Source organism: Ranitomeya imitator, chromosome 1 (genome assembly GCF_032444005.1).
Source record: "Ranitomeya imitator isolate aRanImi1 chromosome 1, aRanImi1.pri, whole genome shotgun sequence".
NCBI lineage: Eukaryota > Metazoa > Chordata > Amphibia > Anura > Dendrobatidae > Ranitomeya > Ranitomeya imitator.
Window position 1 is genome coordinate 492129130 of NC_091282.1, and position 19722 is coordinate 492148851.

Genomic DNA, 19722 nt, shown 5'->3' on the forward strand with positions numbered 1-19722 from the left:
ACATAAGTAATGCTGAGTTTTGTATAGTTACAAACATTACTTCCCTGTGGTCCAGTTTTTTAATGGACAACCTTTTTAGAAATATGTGGGTATCAGTGTATTCTACAGATATATGAAAAAAAAATCTATTTGTCTCTTCATTTGTTCTCCATTACATATATCCCCATGCATAATTGAAAAAGGAAGAGAAAAAACCCATGTGAAAAAGTAACTCCTCCGTAAAATGTAGCAACAGCAATGACCAAAGACTTCCTAAAAAATTACTCTTTCTCTTCACTATTCAATGTTTAATCTTTTTTACAATAGAAGGCTGTTGCCAATGTGTGTTTCATGTGCCTTTTCTTAATAGGTTTATTTAAAAAAATGTTAACAATAAGAAATTTAAAGGCGTTATCTGGGACTAATTTTATTGGCCTAAGAACTGTTGTACCCGGTGCCATTCTCTGCCGGATCAGAGCAGTCGAGGACCTCCCCTGCGGTTTCCAGTATTGAAACGTTGACAAAGTAGCTACTTTTCTTCTGCTCTGCCAATGGGGCATCATTTCTGCTGCAATACTGTAATACCCCGTCAACAGAGCAGCCAACAAGAGGAAGAGGTGCTCTGTTGATGTGAAGCAGCAAAATCGCTGGCAGGAGCTGTTGTGACCTCTCAGAGCTAGCGCCAGGCAGACCAGGCAGGTAGTTAGCAACTACCCATCTAAGTTCTTAGCTTCATGAGAAAAAAAAATTGTTCTGGATAATCCCCTTAAGGAACAATAATACACCATTGTGTACCACAGCATTTTGATTTAAAATAATCAAGTACTATAAAATATCATGTCGCGAAATCAGTGAAAGAGGAGTTGGCAATGATACACGAAGAATGTGTATTTTGTAATACAACAAAGATGTCCTATATTCTATTATGACTATTAATTCATTCATACAGTAAAACACAAGGCATGTTCCTACCTTACATTGAACAAGAAAATGTGATGCTTTGAAAAACTGTGGCAAATTGGCAGATAGAAGGAGATATTCAAAGAGGTTGGATTCTTCTTGGCCCTTTCTCGAAGACATAAACTTCCGTAGCAAAATGGATAGTAGTTCTTGGTCGAGCAGTGTTACATCACACTAAGTATATGACGGGGCCCTTATTTCTGATGAAACCTAATGCTACTGCATCAAGAACATTAAAGCCAGTTGTTTCCAACTTTGGGGAAGATGCTTTCCTGTTCCCGCTTGATTTTGGAGAATGCATTAAGTTTTGCCAGTCCCATAGCACATATAGAGAGAGTTAGGCTACGTTCTAACGATGAGTTTTTGGCGCTGAGTATTTTGGAAAAAATGCAAGTAACTCATGTTACTTAATGGATGGAAAGTCTGCAACACCAAAAGCTGATAGTGGGAATGTAGCTTTATACGCTATGCCTAAACATTGCAATATAGGGAGCAAATGCTACTTTAACCATGAATACAAAAAAAATACATAGGCGCACCAACAAATATTGTTTTATTTCAGATCTGGCCATTGAGGAAGGTGTACAGACATTGGAGAAGATTACAGATACAGAAATGTAAAGAAGATAATATTGACCTGAATGGAGAATTTTTATTTCAGGAAGTGATACGAGCGCTGTAGTGAGAAGTCGCGGACATTATACATGATGGCTATTATGTCTGGGCGACTGTCATTTCAGCTATAAAGGACACTTCTTTCAGTCTAAAAACAATTTGGCATTTTACGTTCACATTTTCAGACCAAAATGCTTCAGTATCAGTATGACTCAATGACAAAGTATATGCTGGCGAGATGATACATGACACAGCACACCATCACCAGCCGTAGGCTCTGGTCCACACTGCTTTCCTCTTAAACTCTGGAAGACATCTCAAGTTAAAAAGGGAAGCTGAAAGAAAAAAAATAAGAGCTACTTTATCCTGAATCATAAAAGCAATACCTACATAGAATGCCATACCCAAGACCTGAATTACTAGATTCACTGCAACACATTAGCATTCTACATACTGTCAGGTCCATAATACAAGGACCCATAGCATCTCCCCAACCCATCCTCATGACCTCTTGAGGCACCCTGTATGATGAAGGGTGTTTTACAATATTATTAGAAAAAGAAAAAAAAGCAGAGTTTTTCTTGGGTCTAGAATTTTATTTTAATAAATCTATGGTTGAGGCAAAGCTGTAAGTCTCTAAAGTAATGTTTTACTTTTCTCTACAACTCTTAATTAGTAGTTAGTCTTATGGTATGCGTACAGACAGGTGCCACAGACATTTTTTTCCTGAGAAGTCTTTTTTAGCGCTTTATTTATGAGTGCTTTTTTTGTTCATTTTTGACTAAAAAGGTTTTTTTAAGCTTTTTCCTGCACTGGTATTTTCCGGACATTTATTGAACTCCATTCAATAATTAAGAAACTGCTAGCACTTTTGAACCTTCCCTTTGACTTCTGTTATAAAGTAAAGTGGAAACACCTAAGAATAGTCAGGTCACTTCTTTTCACCGATAATCTGGAGCCTAAATATATGCACAGCAAGTTATTTTTACATAGAGATGCATATGTTCATTCTTTTAAGAGTTTAGTTAGCCCTCACATCTTCACGTCTTACATGATGTATTTTTCAGATGGATTCTGCTTGAAAAAGACATTGTGTACAGATAATGGTATAACTGTACCATAGGCTGCCTTTTTCATATCTCCTGAAGTTTCATAGACTTGAATCTAGCGTTCATATAATCCAACAGTAGCCATACCTTCCAAAACATTCTTCGATGCCTCTGATAAGGCTCCTTCAGGACTTTCAAGGAGATTCATCATCCAGTCAATAAACTGTATAAGAGAAAAAAAAAATAATGATTACGTCTCAAAAAGGGGAGTCATCAATTAAGGTTGAGTAGCTAAGAAATAATCTAGTAACTGGTATTTTATTAAGTTAAGTCAGCCTATATTCCGGAACATTACTTACAGAAAACTAAACAGATGCTTAAAGGGAAGGTACCGCGTTTGTAGATCATTAATGAATCAATGTAATGTAGCATAACATGCTGCTATAACAAAGATTGGATTGCATTTGAAACATATTTTGTGTGTTATAGGAGTTTAACCCCTTAATCCCATATGACGTACTATCCCGTCGAGGTGGGGTGGGCCCGTATGACCACCGACGGGATAGTACGTCATATGCAATCGGCCACGCTCACGGGGGGAGCGCGTCCGATCGTGGCCGGGTGTCAGGTGACTATTGCAGCTGACATCCGTCACGGACCGCTCCCGGCACATTAACCCCTGGAACACTGCGATCAAACATGATCACAGCGTTCCAGCAATACAGGGAAGCATCGCGCAGGGCTCTCTGCGTGCTTCCCTGAGACCGTCGGTACAAGGCGATGTGCTCACCTTGTACCGAGCGTGTCCTCCCTGCAGGCCCCAGATCCAAAATGGCCGCGGGGCTACATCCGGGTCCTGCAGGGAGGTGGCTTGCCAGCGCCTGCTCAGAGCAAGCACTGGTAAGCCTGCAGCACTGCTTGTCAGCAGATCAGTGATCTGACCCTATAACATGATGCCCCCCTGGGGCAATGTTATAAAGTAAAAAAAAATAAATAAAATATATATATATATATATATATATATATATATATATATATATATATATATATATATATATTCACATGTGTAAAAAAATAAAATAAAAAATAAAATTCCTAAATAAAGAAAAAAAAAAATATTGTTCCCATAAATACATTTATCTAAATAATAAAAAAAACAAACAATAAAAGTACACATATTTAGCATCGCCGCGTCAGTAACGACCCCACCTACAAAACTGTCCCGCTAGATAACCCCTTCAAAGAATGCAGTAAAAAAAAAAAGGCAAAAAACAACGCTATATTATCATACTGCCGAGTGGAATAGCACGCGATCAAAAAGACAGATATAAATAACCATGGTACCGCTGAAAACGTCATCTTGTCCCGCAAAAAACGAGCCGCAATACAGCATCAGCAGCGAAAAAATAAAAAAGTTATAGTCCTCAGAATAAAGCAATGCAAAAATAATTATTTTTTCTATAAAATAGTTTTTATAGTATAAAAGCGCCAAAACATGAAAAATGATATAAATGAGGTGTCGCTGTAAACGTACTGATCCGAAGAATAAAACTGCTTTATCAATTTTACCAAACATGGAACGATATAAACGCCCCCCCAAAAGAATTTCATGAATAGCTGGTTTTTGGTCATTCTGCCTCACAAAAATTGGAATAAAAAGCGATCAAAAAATGTCACGTGCCCGAAAATGTTACCAATAAAAACGTCAACTTGTCTCACAAAAAACAAGTCCTCACATGACTCTGTGGACCAAAATATGGAAAAATTATAGCTCTCAAAATGTGGAGACGCAAAAACTATTTTTTGCAATAAAAAGCATCTTTTAGTGTGTGACGGCTGCCAATCATAAAAATCCGCTAAAAAACCCGCTATAAAAGTAAATCAAACCCCCCTTCATCACCCCCTTAGTTAGGGAAAAATAATAAAATTTAAAAAATGTATTTATTTCCATTTTCCCATTAGGGTTAGAGCTAGGGTTAGGGGTAGGGTTAAGGCTAGGGTTAGGGTTCGGGCTAAGGTTAGGGTTGGGATTAGGATTTCAGTTAGAATTGGGGGTTTCCACTGTTTAGGCACATCAGGGGCTCTCCAAACGTGACATGGCGTCCGATCTCAATTCCAGGCAATTCTGCATTGAAAAAGTAAAACAGTGCTCCTTCCCTTCCGAGCTCTCCCGTGTGCCCAAACAGTGGTTTACCCCCACATATGGGGTATCAGCGTACTCAGGACAAATAGGTCAACAACTTTTGGCATCCAATTTCTTCCCTTACCTTTGGGAAAATAAAAAATTGGGGGCGTAAAGATCATTTTTGTGGGGAAAAAATATGATTTTTTATTTTTACAGCTCTGCATTATAAACTTCTGTGAAGCTCTTGGTGGGTCAAAGTGCTCACCACATATCTAGATAAGTTCCTTAGGGGGTCTACTTTCCAAAATGGTGTCACTTGTAGGGGGTTTCAATGTTTAGGCACATCAGGGGCTCTCCAAACGCAACATGGCGTCCCATCTCAATTCCAGTCAATTTTGCATTGAAAAGTCAAACAGCGCTCCTTCCCTTCCGAGCTCTCCCATCCGCCCAAACAGTGGTTTACCCCCACATATGGGGTATCGGTGTACTCAGGACAAATTGTGCAACAACTTTTGGGGTCCAATTTCTCCTGTTACCCTTGGTAAAATAAAACAAATTGGAGCTGAAGTAAATTTTTTGTGAAAAAAAGTGAAATGTTCATTTTTATTTAAACATTCCAAAAATTCCTGTAACACCTGAAGGGTTAATAAACTTCTTGAATGTGGTTTTGAGCACCTTGAGGGGTGCAGTTTTTAGAATGGTGTCACACTTGGTTATTTTCTATCATATAGACCCCTCAAAATGACTTCACATGAGATGTAGTCTCTAAAAAAAATGGTGTTGTAAAAATGATAAATTGCTGGTCAACTTTTAACCCTTATATCTCCCTAGCAAAAAAAAAAGTGGGGCTACAATATTGTGCTGATGTGAAGTAGACATGTGGGAAATGTTACTTAAGTACTTTGTGTGACATATCTCTGTGAATTAAGGGCATAAAAATTCAAAGTTGCAAAATTGTGAAATTTACAAAATTTTCACCAAATTTCCATTTTTTTCACAAATAAACTAAGGTAATATCAAAGATATTGTACCACTATCATGAAGTACAGTATGTCATGAGAAAACAATGTCAGAATCATCAGGATCCGTTGAAGTGTTCCAGAGTTATAACCTCATAAAGGGACGGTGGTCAGAATTGTAAAAATTGGCCTGATCATTAACGTGCAAACCACCCTTGGGGCTTAAGGGGTTAAAGAAGGCACTGGTGGCTGACATCTTGGTTTCACAGCAGTAGCAGGACACTGTCAGTGTCATAATAGGGCACCCCATGGTCATAGGAGATAACAGACAGACACCGACCCTATCTATTGTAATAGAACTGTCACTACTGTGAACCGTGCACGCCTCTGTGGGCTGCACAATTCACAGTAGTGGGAGTGATCTGCTGCCATATTCATGGAGCCCTCAGCTGTAGATTTGTCTCCTGTCATTAGGATCTGCTAACAGAAGCATTACAGCTTCAGAACAGATCCTAGATTCACAGGAGTAAAATGCAGGAGAAAAGCCCGACACTGCAGGCAGAGTATCAGAGACTGCAAAGACATCAAGGACTAACATTGTAGGATCAGCATTATCATTACTGGAGCTGTCTGTGACTCATCCCTCAAGAACATAAGAAGGAGCTGAGGGTCTGCAGTGAAGGGCCAGGCTTTGTGGAGGGAGGGGAGAGATACATTAGTATGGCTGAGAGAGACTGATGGGAGAGAAAGAGAGAAGGAGAGTATGTTGCTCTGTAAACAAGCTATGCGTCCGATGCAAAAAATGGTCTGTGATGCTACTCTTCATTCTGCCCCAGGGATACTAGACCACCCAAAAGGGGAGGGAAATGGTGATGTCAGCAGTTACTGCCCCAATTTTTCAGCTAACAGTAAAGCTGGCAAGTCTCACTGTAGCTGCGTGAGGTCTAAAACGGAAAATGCTCCCCCTAGTGGTAAATATATATATTTGTAAGAAAATATATAATATTTTTCATATAGAAATGTTTGCAAACAGTGCAAACATTGCATTAACACATTTTAATTACTATTTCTGGTGGCACCTTCCCTTTAAAGGAGTTGTCTGAAATGGATAGGCCATAAATCTCAGATCAGTGGGGGATGGAGAACTTGCACCTACACTAATTAGCTATGAACAGAGGCAAACATCACAGCATAGCTGTGGCTTTTGTCACTAACTGCAATTGATCTCATATTATTTCACCCCGTACACAGGTGACATTGCTACTATGGCTTTCCCTGTTGCGACACTACTGACTTCAGAGGACATGAAGGAAAACAAATGCCGTAGAAATACTATGTAATTGGACTCATGCCACATGTTACAATTTTCATTGTGCATCCAAACAACTGTGTAATAAAACATTCTAGGTATTCTACGTTTTAACAGAGTGCTTGAAGAGCGCACGGATTTATCTTCTTTTTTCTTTAGAGAGACACCCAGTGTATGCATTGCGTTCTACTCAGTGTAGCAGGACCTGCAGCCAGGGGCATCACTACATATTTTACAGCAGGGCAATACTACGGGCCTGTTTCACACATCAGTTTTTAGCCAACAGGCACAAGCTAATTTTGGAAAAAAAAAAGGATTTGTTGCAAATTGTGAAAAACTGATGCGTCGGATGTGTTTTTCTGCTGGATCAGTTTTTTTCTTTAAACCCGGGGATAGAGTTTGGACTTCCTGTTCCAGGAGGGAGAGTGAGAGGGAGAGAGTATCCATCGCTGTGCGGTTTTTCGCCGGACAGAAAAAAACGTTCCTCTGTACGTTTTCTCCGGCCGCTGGAAAACTAATTTTTGACAGATCCGGCAAAAGACGGATGAAAAATGAGGAAAAAAAAAATTTGTATTTACCAAAATAGGGGAAGTTATGCACAAGGGTCAAAAATGACGCCACGCTAATTATATAGGTCAATAAGACTGTAACTGAAAACAGGAGATATATAATGATGGCGGATACAGTGGGGAATCTAGGGATAATCATGGTTGGCTCACTTCCGTAAGTGGCAAAGTTGTGCATGCAGACACGAATGTGTCCTGGGAACAGTTGGATAGCGTTGCAGCAGAAGCCGACACCAATGGCTATTTAGCGAATGCTGGCATGTATTGTGTCTGAGGTGGATTCAGATAAAACAGGTCGGCGCTGTCATATAGGCTAGGGAGCCAACTGGAGTATATATATGAGAAGGAGATGAACAGATACAATTAGTGTATGTAGACATAAGAAAATGCAGGATTACTTATCTCTTAGGGTGTTAGTCTGCTCACATCCAATGGCGATCGCGCAGTTGTGGAAACAGGTCGAGCGGTACCCAGGAGCATATAAGAGACGCAGCTGTGGGAGCCAGCGTTGGTGGACTAGTGGGAGCCGCTGGTACACGTGTGTCAGAGCGCGGGGTAGTTAAGGCAGTGAGGGCTGCGCTTCCATAAAAGGCCCTGGTTGGTCATGTGGCTGGGAGTGGCGGCAGTGGGTTAGCGAATCCACAGGTGTGTCATAGGGCAGCGTGTTACTAGGTGGTCAGAGATGGTCATGTGACCGGGGGCGGCGCCCGCACAGTGGATAGAGCGATATGCTAAAAGAATGTGTGTAACTTATATGGCATGCAGTTATGTAGAGGCCGTCAGGTACAATACACATAATCAGATGTTAATATCTTATGGAGAACATGCCCCAAAATGATAGGGGAGTATCATAATAGATAATATAAGGAGATATACATTTATGAAATGCAGTGATAGAAAGAGGAATAATCATATGGAAACAATTGATAAATATGCAAATAAAGTAGGAGTCCAAACTAAAAATGGGGGGTTGATGTAAATGGAGGTAACAAAACAAGGGGGGGGGGGATTAAAGGAGAAAATAGTAGTAAAAAAAAGTTGAAAAATGAAATAACATTAAGAAAAAAAAATGAAGAAAAATAAATAAAAATAGAGATAAAAAAAATAAAGATAGAAAATGAAAAAAAGAAAAAATGAAAAAATAAAAATAAAATTTTAAGTTAAAATGATGAGAACCCAGTGGGGGCTGTGAGTCTCCAGCGCTAATACAACTCTACGAGAAAAAAATGGATCAGGCAGCAACTTTTGCCACATCCGTTTTTTTGCAAAATTAGCCGGTTTGTGCAAAAACCTGATGTGTAAAAGGGGCCTTACTATTTTTTGACAAATATTTTTACCCAGGACAAAATAGCTTGCAATACATAATATTTTTCATACTAGGAATAGGTCATAACAATCGTGTCACGGGTTTACCGTGAGAGAAAGGAGCCAGAAGACCACGCCGCCTGATTTCTCCTACAATGCTCTCCTGCACTGATTAGAAGCACTTCACCATCATATTAAACAGTGTAGATTTGTTTTTGCAAGGCAGGGGTTAGGCTGCTTTCACACATCATGCTTTTGGTTTCAGGCACAATCTGGCAAATTTGCTAAAAAACGAGAGAGAGAGAGAGAGATTTATCCATGCTAGAATCAAAACAAAGCTTCTGGGCATGCTCAGTGTGTTAAAAACGGATTCGGTCGCCGGAAATATTCTTTCACACATCAGTTCCATGCGTTTATTGCCGGAAACGTCCCTTCAGGCTTTTTCGCCGGACACAAAAAACGTTGCAGGAGACGTTTTTTGTATCCGGCAAAAAAGCCTGAAGGGATGGATCCAGCACAAAACGGATGAAACGCATGTCCTTCAGGCACAATCCGGCAGTAATACAACTCTATGGGGAAAAAACGGATCAGGCATCAGAAAAAAAACTGATCCAGATTGTGCCTGAAACTGCCGGATTGTGCCTGAAACCAAAAACCTGATGTGTGAAAGCAGCCTTAATCTGTTCAGTTGAGAGCTCCTGGGTGCTTGATTGGATGCTTGCTTGGCTAATGCTCTCAGCTGTTCAGATCTGGCCACTCTCCTCTCTTATTTAAACAGGCCTCAGATAATCAGGAAATGCCAGAGTTAGCTTTCATACTGCATGGTACAGGAGCTTGGAGGAGTTTGCTTGTTTGGGGATTCGTTTGGTGGATTTACCTTGTGACTGTTGCTTGACTTTGGTTGTGTGCGAATCTGTTTCTTCTCCTCCTTTGGTTTTGCCCTTCCTTCACTCCGCGGTGTCTCCCTCTGTTTGTGTGAGTGTATATTTTTGTATGATTGGTATTTTCCTTTTCCCTGTTCATATTACCTTGTTAGTCTGGTTGGTGTATTACCATATACTACTACTCCCCACTTCCCTGAGGGAGGGGGAACAGACCAAGGGAGGATTCAGGAGTTCAGCAAGGTACGTTGTCCCGGCACCCTCACCATCAGAAGTACCCTGGGGAACAGGGATAGATAGGGCGCCCCCTAGCGCTAGAGACAGGGTAGGAGCCCCTGGCCCCAGAATACCCAACAACAGAGACGTGAAAAGCGTTCACGATTTATGCAATTTATCCTATTTCCTTCCAGTAGCAAGGCCTCCAGTGCAGTGGCCGCAAGGCTTTAGAATGCTATTAACCTTCAGATTAACCCCATATCTGCAGGTTAACAGTGTTTTGGAGCATGATAGGTTATCGTTAACCTCCACTCTATTTATTATCTCTTGGCTTGCCAGAATTTGGCGAGTACTGCCATATGATGGCAGTCACAGTAGTCTGACAGTTTGGACACCTCTGAGGTTCATAGTTCTGCAGTAGAAGGGCAACTTAGTGAACGGTGAGGCGACCATCCATTTGTGCAGGCACAAAATTTGCTAGCCCGCTCCTGATGTCACATAAACAGTCAGCAACCGTTCAGGTGAACAAGATGTAAATCACCTGAATAGGTAATGTATCACTAAGTGCTTTCTTCTGCTGAGAGCACTTCACATTTCATTGGCATACTGCGAACATTGTAGATTTCTCCAAATTCATGGTTCAAATGCATGTATCTTTCCATGGGCTACATGCCCATACGGTCGGGGGTGTGTGTGTGTGTGTGGAGGAGAGGTGGGGTTGAAAGTGCTGATAGTTTCCCTTTATTTGCATCAATTTGCTCATTCTTTCCAGTCTTCTGATGACTTATTATAATATGTACATTATTCCCTATGTTTTAAATACAGCCAAGTAGTGTATGCTTGTGCCTACTTACAGACTCTATGAGAAGGTCTTAAAAGAGTTACAAAGCAGTCTGCTAAGCAAAGTCAGGCGGTTCTAATCCACATCAAGAAGAGTTAGACTTCTCCCACCCTTCTGCTATATATTGGCGCCCGAAAGAGCAGAAGACAGAGGTATTGTTCCCTGCTTTTAGGGTGTCTGAAGGACACAAAGTGTTAAAGCTAGCTCAATACAAGCAATATATAGCAATTCAATAATACATGGGATGTACTGTACCTTCTGAGCATGTGCCTTCCAAGGTTCTTTGGCTAATAGGGACTGTAAGCTTGCTGGTAATGCAGTAAAACATTCATGTACAGTCAAAATGTCCATAGACTGCTTGCCCAAAGAACCAGGGGTAAATGGTGATTCCTGGTTCCATGCCAACCACCTGCCATGAATCCCAAGGATTAAGGGTGTAGCATGATCACCCCAGGTCACTACTGACGCAGCAAAAACATACAGCAGGAAGTCCACTCCCTAAATAAGAAGACATACTAATGTAATTATAAAAATCTGCCAAAAATACAATCCAAAAACATAAAGGAAATAAAACCTACAAAACCATCAGTTGATATTCACAAATTGTGGTCTATAGTTTGCATAAAAATAGGACATTTTTCCATTTACTGTACATGGCATACATTTTCTTTACCTTACTCAGAAGAACATTTTGCAAAGGCGTGGACTTATAAGCTATGTTTCTTATGTAACTGATTAAATCCAGCAGCCAGTCCAATCGCTTTAAAATTCCTGTAAGAGTCAAGAAATAAACCACAAGATTGTGTGGCAAATATTCATAAATACATATCCTGTTACATTATAAAAAGATGCGATAGACTCCCTCCTCCACCAGTGAATTCACCAGTATCTGCATCCCAGAGATGCAGATACCAGTAAAGCGGGCCATGTGGCGTAATACGCCAGGCCACAGGCCACACTTTGCCCAGGGATGCGCCAATGGTGATTTGTAGGTAGAGGGGTAGGCACAGAGAGTGAGTGTGAGACAGATATAGCTCTACCTCTATAAAACAATAAAAGACGACAATGGTGGCTGCTGGTCTTTTAAAGGGAGCAATAAATTAAATATAAGTAATATGTGTTTGGAAGGGGTTCTTACAGTCAGTTAATTTTTCATTTTTTTCTATCTATGCCTAGAAAAGCCAATTAAGTTGTAAATAAACACTAACAACACTTCCTATCAATATTGCCATTTTCATTGGTTTATTACAAACTTGGTGGGGATCACACTGCTTTATCTTTCGTTGGAAAGTGGTAAAAATGTTCTGGCTTCAAAGACCCTTAACCTAAGGCTGTGGTCACACTATCAGTATTTGGTCAGTTTTTTACCTCGGTATCTGTAAGCCAAAACCAGGAGTGGCTGATAATACAGAAGTGGTGACGGGTTTCTATTAGGGTATGTGCACACGTCAGGATTTCTGGCAGAAATTTTCCTGACAAAAAACGGACATTTCTGCCAGAAATCCGCATGCGGTTTTTTTTTTTTGCGTTTTTGATGCGTTTTTTCCAAGTGCATAGAATGGCGGGGAAAACGCAGAAAATCCGCAAAATTAATGAGCATGCTGCTTTTTTTTACCGCGATGTGTTTTTTTCCACGAAATCATGTGAACAAAAACTGCAGAATGCATTCTAAATGATAGGATGCATTATGCATGCGTTTTTATAGCGTTTTTATAGCGAAAAAAACGCGAAAACACCTGAACGTGTGCACATACCCTTATACTTTGCTTCACTCCTGGTTTTGGCTACAAATACTGATGTAAAATATGACTAAATACTGAACATAAGAACATGGCCTAATACACCAGATGAAACATATGCTATATTTCTGCAAGACAGATTGCATTTAACCCCTTAGCATCCAATGACAGACACAGTCAGTCATTGGACGCCTCCTCCTGTTTCATCGCCAGAGCCCGCACCTTTTCCGGCGCATGATAGCTGATCTGATCAGCTGACATGTGCCCTTAACAGCCGCGGGTGGAATCGGGATTCACCCGCGGCTGTTAACATGTTAAATGCCGCTGTCAAACCCTGACAGCGGCATTTAACATGCACGCATGCGTCATTACCTCCTCCCATCGGCGCCCGTGTCACATGACCGTGGGTCTCTGAAGGGTTGGCATGACAACCCGGAGCAGCAGGAGACCCCTGTGTCTGTCATAACCAAATAGCTATGAGTGCCGCCCAGCGGTTGGTGCTCATAGCAAGTGAGCAGCCCTGCTCTATGTAACACAAGGGATCGTATGATCGCAGCTTCTAGTCTCCCATGGGGACTATTGAAACAAGTAAAAATTAAAAAAAAATATATATAAATGTTCAAATCACCCCCCTTTTGCCCCATTCAAAAAAAATGTTAAAAAAATCAAATCTAAACATACAGCTCTGGCAAAAATTAAGAAACCACTGCACAGTTTTATAAAAATCAGCTTCTCTACATGTCTGACAGCCATTCCATTCCAGTGTCAGTTGAATTCCAACCAGAGTACATACACCTCATTATTCTTAATGTGCTTCTGATTAGGTGATCACCTGAACCAAATCTTATTTAATGAAGGAAAGTATAAAAAAAACTGCTGTGGTGTTCACAATTCTCTTGCAATAAGACAAACTGGATGGCAAAACAAGTGCTAGTAATATCCCAAAAGTAATAGGAACGAAAAAATAACTTTTAACCATGCCAATGGAGTTGAAAAAGTCTTGAGAGGAAAAGAAGGGCTCAATTCTGGCTTCACTAGCAGAGGGATACAGTGAGCATCATGTTGCCTCCACCCTTAAAATTTCTAAGATGGCAGTCCATTACAACAAGGTCAACCAGCAGACATTGGGGACAACAAAGCTACAGACCGGCAGAAGGCGAAAACGACCCTCCACTGACTGCGATGACGTCACCTTATTCGAATGTCACTCACCAACCGCAGGATGACATCAAGTGACCTACAAAAGGACTGGCAAATAGCAGCTGGGGTGAAGTGCACAGCAAGAACAGTTCGTACAAGCTCCTAGAGGCAGGGCTCAAATCATGTAAAGCTAGAAAAAAGCCTTTCAGCAATGAGAAGCAAAGGAGAGCCAGGCTGAAGTTTGCCAAAGACCATAAGGATTGGACCATAGAGGACTGGAGTAAGGTAATCTTCTCTGATGAGTCTTATTTTCAGATTTGCCCAACACCTGGTCATCTAATGGTTAGACAAAAACCTGGAGAGGCGTAGAAGGCACAGTGTCTTGCACCCACTGTGAAATTTGGTGGAGGATCGGTGATGATCTGGGGATGCTTCGGCAAGGCTGGAATTGGGCAGGTTAATATTTGCGAAGGACGCATGAATCAAGCCGCATACAAGGTTATCCTGGAAAAACAGTTGATTCCTTCTGCTCAGGCAATGTTCCCCAACTCTGGTTTTTCCAGCAGGACAATGCGCCATGCCACACAGTTAGGTCAATCAATGTGTGGATGAAGGACCACCACATCAAATCCCTGTCGTTGCCAGCCAAATCTACAGACCTGAATTAGGCTACTTTCACACTGGCGTTTTTTGCCAGACGTTGCAATGCGTCGTTTATGGCAAAAAACGCATCCTGCAAAGTTGTTTGCAGGATGCGCTTTTGCCCCATAGATTAACACTAGCGACGCATTGCGACGCTTTGCCACACATCGCAAACGTCGTGCGACGGTTGCGCCGTGTTGTGGTGGACCGCCGGGAGCAAAAAACGTTACATGTAACGTTTTTTGCTCCTGACAGACCGCTTTTTCCGACCGCGCATGCGCGGCCGGAACTCCGCCCCCACCTCCCCGCACCTCACAATGGGGCAGCGGATGCGCCGGAGAAATGCATCCGCTGCCCCCGTTGTGCAGTGCGTTAAACGCTAGCGTCGGAATCTCTGCCCGACGCATTGCGACGGGGAGATTTCGACGCTAGTGTGAAAGTAGCCTTAGTCACAAGCCATCAAACAAAGAAGAACTGCTTAACCCCTTAATGACAGCCAATTCGCCTTTTAACTGACCTGAGATATAAGAGGATAGCCTCCCCATACAGGTGACAATCCAGCAGCTGTCGGCTGTACACTGTAGCTGACAACTTTCTGCATCAGCCACGATCAGTGTTTGCACCGTCCAAATCTGTTTAACCCCTTAGATGCTGCTGTCAATAGTGACTACATCATTATAAATGGTTAACAGAGTGTTTCCTATTTAACCATATTGGTGCCCTCAGATCTTGATTTTGTGGTCCTGATGTTTGCGGTGGCAATTCATGACCAAATAGCGGCCTTAGAGTCTGACGGCTGTAGTAATCTGTTCAGAAGTTAGAGGCATTTAGGTGGTAAAAATACACATTTTCATTTCTGTCATGCCACTTTGCATTAATTCCTGTAAAGCACCTGAAGGGTTAATAAACTACAGCAGTTTTTGATATGTCAGGGGGTGCTGTTTTTTAAAATGGTATCACGTTTGGGGGTTTCCCAATATATGAGACCCCTAAAGTCACTTCAAACATGTTTAAGTCCCTAAAAAATAAATTTAGTAAATTTCCTTGAAAAAATGAAAAAAAACTGCTACATTTTTAAACCTAAAATGCTAAAAAAATAAAATAACATTTTACAAATTATGCTGATGTAAAGCAGACATGTAGGAAATGTTATTTATTAATATTTTTGTGGTATGACCATCTGTATTAAAGGGATAATCATTCAAATTTTGAAAATTGCTAATTTTTTTACATTTTTCTCAGATTTTTGATATTTTTTATAAATAAACACAAAACATATTGACCTAAATTTACCATTATCATAAAGTATAATGTGTCATGAAAAAACAGTCTCAAAATCACTGGGATTTGTTGAAGCATTGCAGAGTTATTACCACATAAAGTGACACTGGTCAAATTTCAAAAATTTGGCTCCGTCACTAAGGGGTTAAATTTTTGTACCAGGAGTGGCATAAGGTCACCCAAAAGCAGTGTGAAAGACTGGTGGAAAGCATGTCAAGAGGCATGAAAGCTGTGATTAAAAATCATGGTTATTCCACAAAATATTGATTTCTGACCTCTTCCCGAGTTAAAACATTAGTATTGTTGTTTCTAAATGATTATGAACTTGTTTTTTTTTTGCATTATTTGAGGTCTGCAAGCAATGATATTTTTGTTATTTTGACCATTTCAAATTTTCAGGGCGTTTAAAAGATTGTATACACACCAAAATGGTATCAACAAAAACGTCAGATCGGTGTACAAAAAATAAGCCCTCACCTGACCCCAGATCCCGAAAATTGTAGATGCAGCGAGTCGATTTTTTTTTGTTTTTTTTTTTTTACAAACTTTGGAACCTAGACATGTTTGGTGTCTTTGAACTCGTAATGACCTGGAGAATCATAATGGCAGGTCAGTTTTACCATGTAGAGAACACTGTAAAAAAACAACAAAATCCAAGAAACAATTGTGGAATTGCACTTTATTTGCAATTTCTCCACATTAGGAATTTTTTTCCCGTTTTCCAATACAAGATATGGTAAAAATCAATGGTGCCATTCAAAAGTATTACTCGTCCCACCAAAAAACAAGCCCTCATATGGCCATATTGAAGGAAAAATAAAAAAGTTATGGCAGTGGGAAGGAGGGGAGCAAAAAATGGAAACGCAAAAACAGAAATACCCCTGCAGACAGTGAGAGGCAAGTGTTTACTTCAGTTTTTGTTTTTATGTATTTATTTCTCAGTTTAGTGTTTCTCCGATTCTAGTTCCTATAGTACCTGTATTCTGGTGACTTAGGACTCTTGTTTGATAGAAAGTCTGTAACAGCATCCAGATGATTGCCACATTATCGCTGCACTCCACAGCCACTTCAATCACTTGCCACAAGTATGACAGTGGTAGCCGCCCTTGAGAAATCAGGTACACTCGAACAAACGTTGATTTTGCGATATTGTCCTGCAGCGAAGATATGGAATTAAAGTAAATCTTAATAGGAAAGTTGATAACATATAAACGTTACTGTCACAATGAACATCATATAAAAGAACAGCTATTTTCGGTTTTAGGATTTTACCTTGGAAATGCAGCAAATTCTTTCCACTTCACTGTCGGCCAACTCTGAGATGCACTTTGAGACTTCAATATAAATCCCCATATTTGTCTTCTGCATCAAGTGCATATATGTAAAAACATAAAAAGAAACGGACAGTCTCAAACTAAAGAATACACGTTCCTTTTAAAACGGTCATAAATAAATGCCACGGCTTCTGTAAGTAATTGTTTGCCATTTCCTAAGCTCATTAGCCGGCACGCTGACAAGTTGCACAGAGCCCAATCCCATCCCTTCATTGGGTAAGCACGGGCATCAAAGGTGTTCATGGCACATTGCTAATCATCTATTCAATACAGATGCACAAATGTAGTTAATTTAAGGTAGAAAATTGTATTAACAGTGGGCAAAGTGTAGATACAGTTAAAGTGTATCTTTAGTTTCAAGTGACTTCTTAACTAGCCGTTGTGTAAGTATCTCTCTCCTGCAATGTTCATCACACATTTATCTCTAATTATCCATTGTCTCTGAGCTGGTGGGTGGAGAGTGGCTGCTATGAAGTTTCCCACACATACCACACACAGACATGAACGATTCCTGCTAATATTTCTGTGTCGCAGATATTTAGAAGCAACACTATGGAAAAGATTATACAACAGTACTGTGCAACATAGCTGTGAATCCAGCTCTGGGATGAGTTACATCACAGCTGGAGCTGCAGAGCAATTTGACTGCATCTGCTTGCTTTCCCACTGTGATACTCATTCCTCGTCCCCCCAACTCTCCTTATACTTTAAGCTGGTAGTTCATTTTGTCTTGAGAAAAATGGATTTTAGTTGTTTTTTTCCCCAGTAAATGAAGAGTTCAGGAGGCAGGGAGTAGGAGGAGACGTGGCTCATAAGTGGAGAAAGAAGCAGATTTCTCTGATAAGATATATTGCAGAGTTTCTTATAGTCACGTGTATTACTGATTGAAAGAACAGCGATCATTTAGGTATCACATTATTTTAATAGGTTACCTGAATCTCAGCTGGTAATAGCAGGTATAGTCTTTCTATGGTTTTACACAGAAAGCTCCAGCAATGCTGTGGGGGATTGGAAAGCTTCATAGCCTGAGTCAAACCCAGCAAAATATTATTTGAGATCTCCACATCCGATGTCTTACTCTGAGACTCAAACTGTGAAACCACAAACACATCAGCGAAAGTCTGCAGCTTATCCTCAGATACATGCTTCATCCATAGACACAAAGAGGTGGCCAGGTATGACCGGGTTGTGACCTGCAATGCAAATAATTACCTAAATGCTGGAGAAAAGGAAGGATGTGGATGACAACAGAACACAATGAAGCCTTAGAAAAACATACATATTTCAAACCGGGCCAAATTTGTTAGGGAAGTGTTCGATAATTCACCTTCCTGGACCCTTGAGAGTGTGATGGAAGGGCACTTATAACTGTGGCATGTTATCTGTCAAGTTCTTTAGTCATTTTACTTATTTGTATAGTGCCATAAGTTTCCACAGCACTTTACAGACATCAACACTGTCCCTGTTGGGGCTCATAATCTACGCCAACACGGGAAGAACATACAAACTCCTTACAGATGTTGCCCAAGGTGAGATTTAAGCCCAGGATCCCAGCGCTGGAAAGGAACAGTGCTAACCACTGAGCCATGAGCATTAAATAGGTGTCAGCAGAATGTATTCTCATCTCTCTCCCATACATATGTACACTAAAAGGGAATAAACCGCAGACAGACACCCTAGCTTATCCTCAATGAGAACAAAGGGTTGGGGCATTTGAGGTCACAGTGCCTGATCCTGTCCACTCACGTCGTCATCTGTAGAGGGAGGACGGAAGGTCCCATACACAGTGGAATGCGATAAGTAAGGCCTCTTTCACACTTCCGTCTCCTGTCGAGCATCTTAATAATAGTGAAAAACGTGCGCAACGCATCCAGTGTTTTGACGGATGCGTTGTTTGTGTTGTTGCCTGAATTTCAATGGAGAAGAGGCTTGCAGAAGTAGGTGTTTTACATGCTACGTCTATGTTTCCACATAGTATCCATTTGTAAGGATCATGGAGAAATGCAGTTGGCCGAGTGACAAACTCTTACATTCTTGTAGTAAAGCCACTGAACCTTTACTTACATTAAGGCTGTAAACTAAGGGCGGCACCACCCACATTCCGAGCAGCACAGCTGCATTTGGAGACGTCTGGGCCTGCGTCACTGCTATCTGGACACAGAGCTTTTGGATTTCTTCACCTAATTTAAAGGGAAAAAAACATAGAAGACCAAAATCTATCATTATACTTGACGAGTCACAATAAAGGGATTATTCAACTTTTAACTTTTTTTTTTAAATAAAAATAATATAAACAGTGCCCACTTCTTTCCCCTGGCGGTTCAGAACTGACACTACCTCGCACCTACAGGTTTTTGTTTTGAAGTGGTCAGCATGTGACCACTCGGGTGTATTATTGGCATCAACGTTCAGCAATGGGAGCCATGATGCCAGTAGTTTGGCACCTGACTGATGAAGACACCAATACTAAAATACTCAGTCCACTAGGAGGGGGCCAGGATCTCTAGAAACAAAAAACAAAGCACCCATACCTGGAAGTAAAGGTAAAATGACAATTTAGCTGATTAGTAACAAGCTGAAATGACTTGCCAAAGTTGAGTCGCATTAAAGGAGCTAGGATGGATGCCCAATTAACAGGAGGGTACTGGTGGGTGTCCGCAGCTGCTACAATGGACGACACACACACCCTAACCAAGGCTGGAGGGATTGCTTCAGGGCCTACAATAAAAGAAAAAGAATGCTAAATGGTTGTGTGTCATAGCATCATGTCAAAACGTTACT

At 40.8% G+C, this 19722-nt stretch overlaps 2 protein-coding genes across 4 annotated transcripts in view; one reads left to right on the forward strand and one right to left on the reverse strand.

Annotated features, from left to right (window-relative positions):
- HACD4 (3-hydroxyacyl-CoA dehydratase 4) overlaps positions 1-19722 on the forward strand; it is a 53097-nt gene that overhangs the window by 28651 nt on the left and 4724 nt on the right. Inside the window, exon 8 of one of the 2 annotated variants that reach the window (XM_069765995.1) lies at positions 1502-2179. The exons of the other annotated variant lie outside the window; for it this stretch is intronic. The gene's annotated coding sequence lies outside the window, so the exon portion shown is untranslated. Of the gene's footprint in view, positions 1-1501; positions 2180-19722 lie in introns of those variants that run through there. 2 annotated transcript variants of the gene reach the window in all.
- The window catches only part of FOCAD (focadhesin), a 458830-nt gene continuing 440583 nt past the window's right edge, over positions 1476-19722 (reverse strand). For both annotated transcript variants that reach the window (XM_069765982.1, XM_069765975.1), the window contains 9 exons: positions 19531-19659; positions 19006-19121; positions 17874-18134; positions 16880-16969; positions 16584-16761; positions 11479-11576; positions 11061-11303; positions 2751-2826; positions 1476-1889 (listed from right to left, as the gene is read on the reverse strand). In XM_069765982.1, coding sequence (XP_069622083.1) covers positions 1816-1889; positions 2751-2826; positions 11061-11303; positions 11479-11576; positions 16584-16761; positions 16880-16969; positions 17874-18134; positions 19006-19121; positions 19531-19659 — 1265 coding nt within the window. In that variant the 3' untranslated portion in view covers positions 1476-1815. The remainder of the gene's footprint in view (positions 1890-2750; positions 2827-11060; positions 11304-11478; positions 11577-16583; positions 16762-16879; positions 16970-17873; positions 18135-19005; positions 19122-19530; positions 19660-19722) is intronic.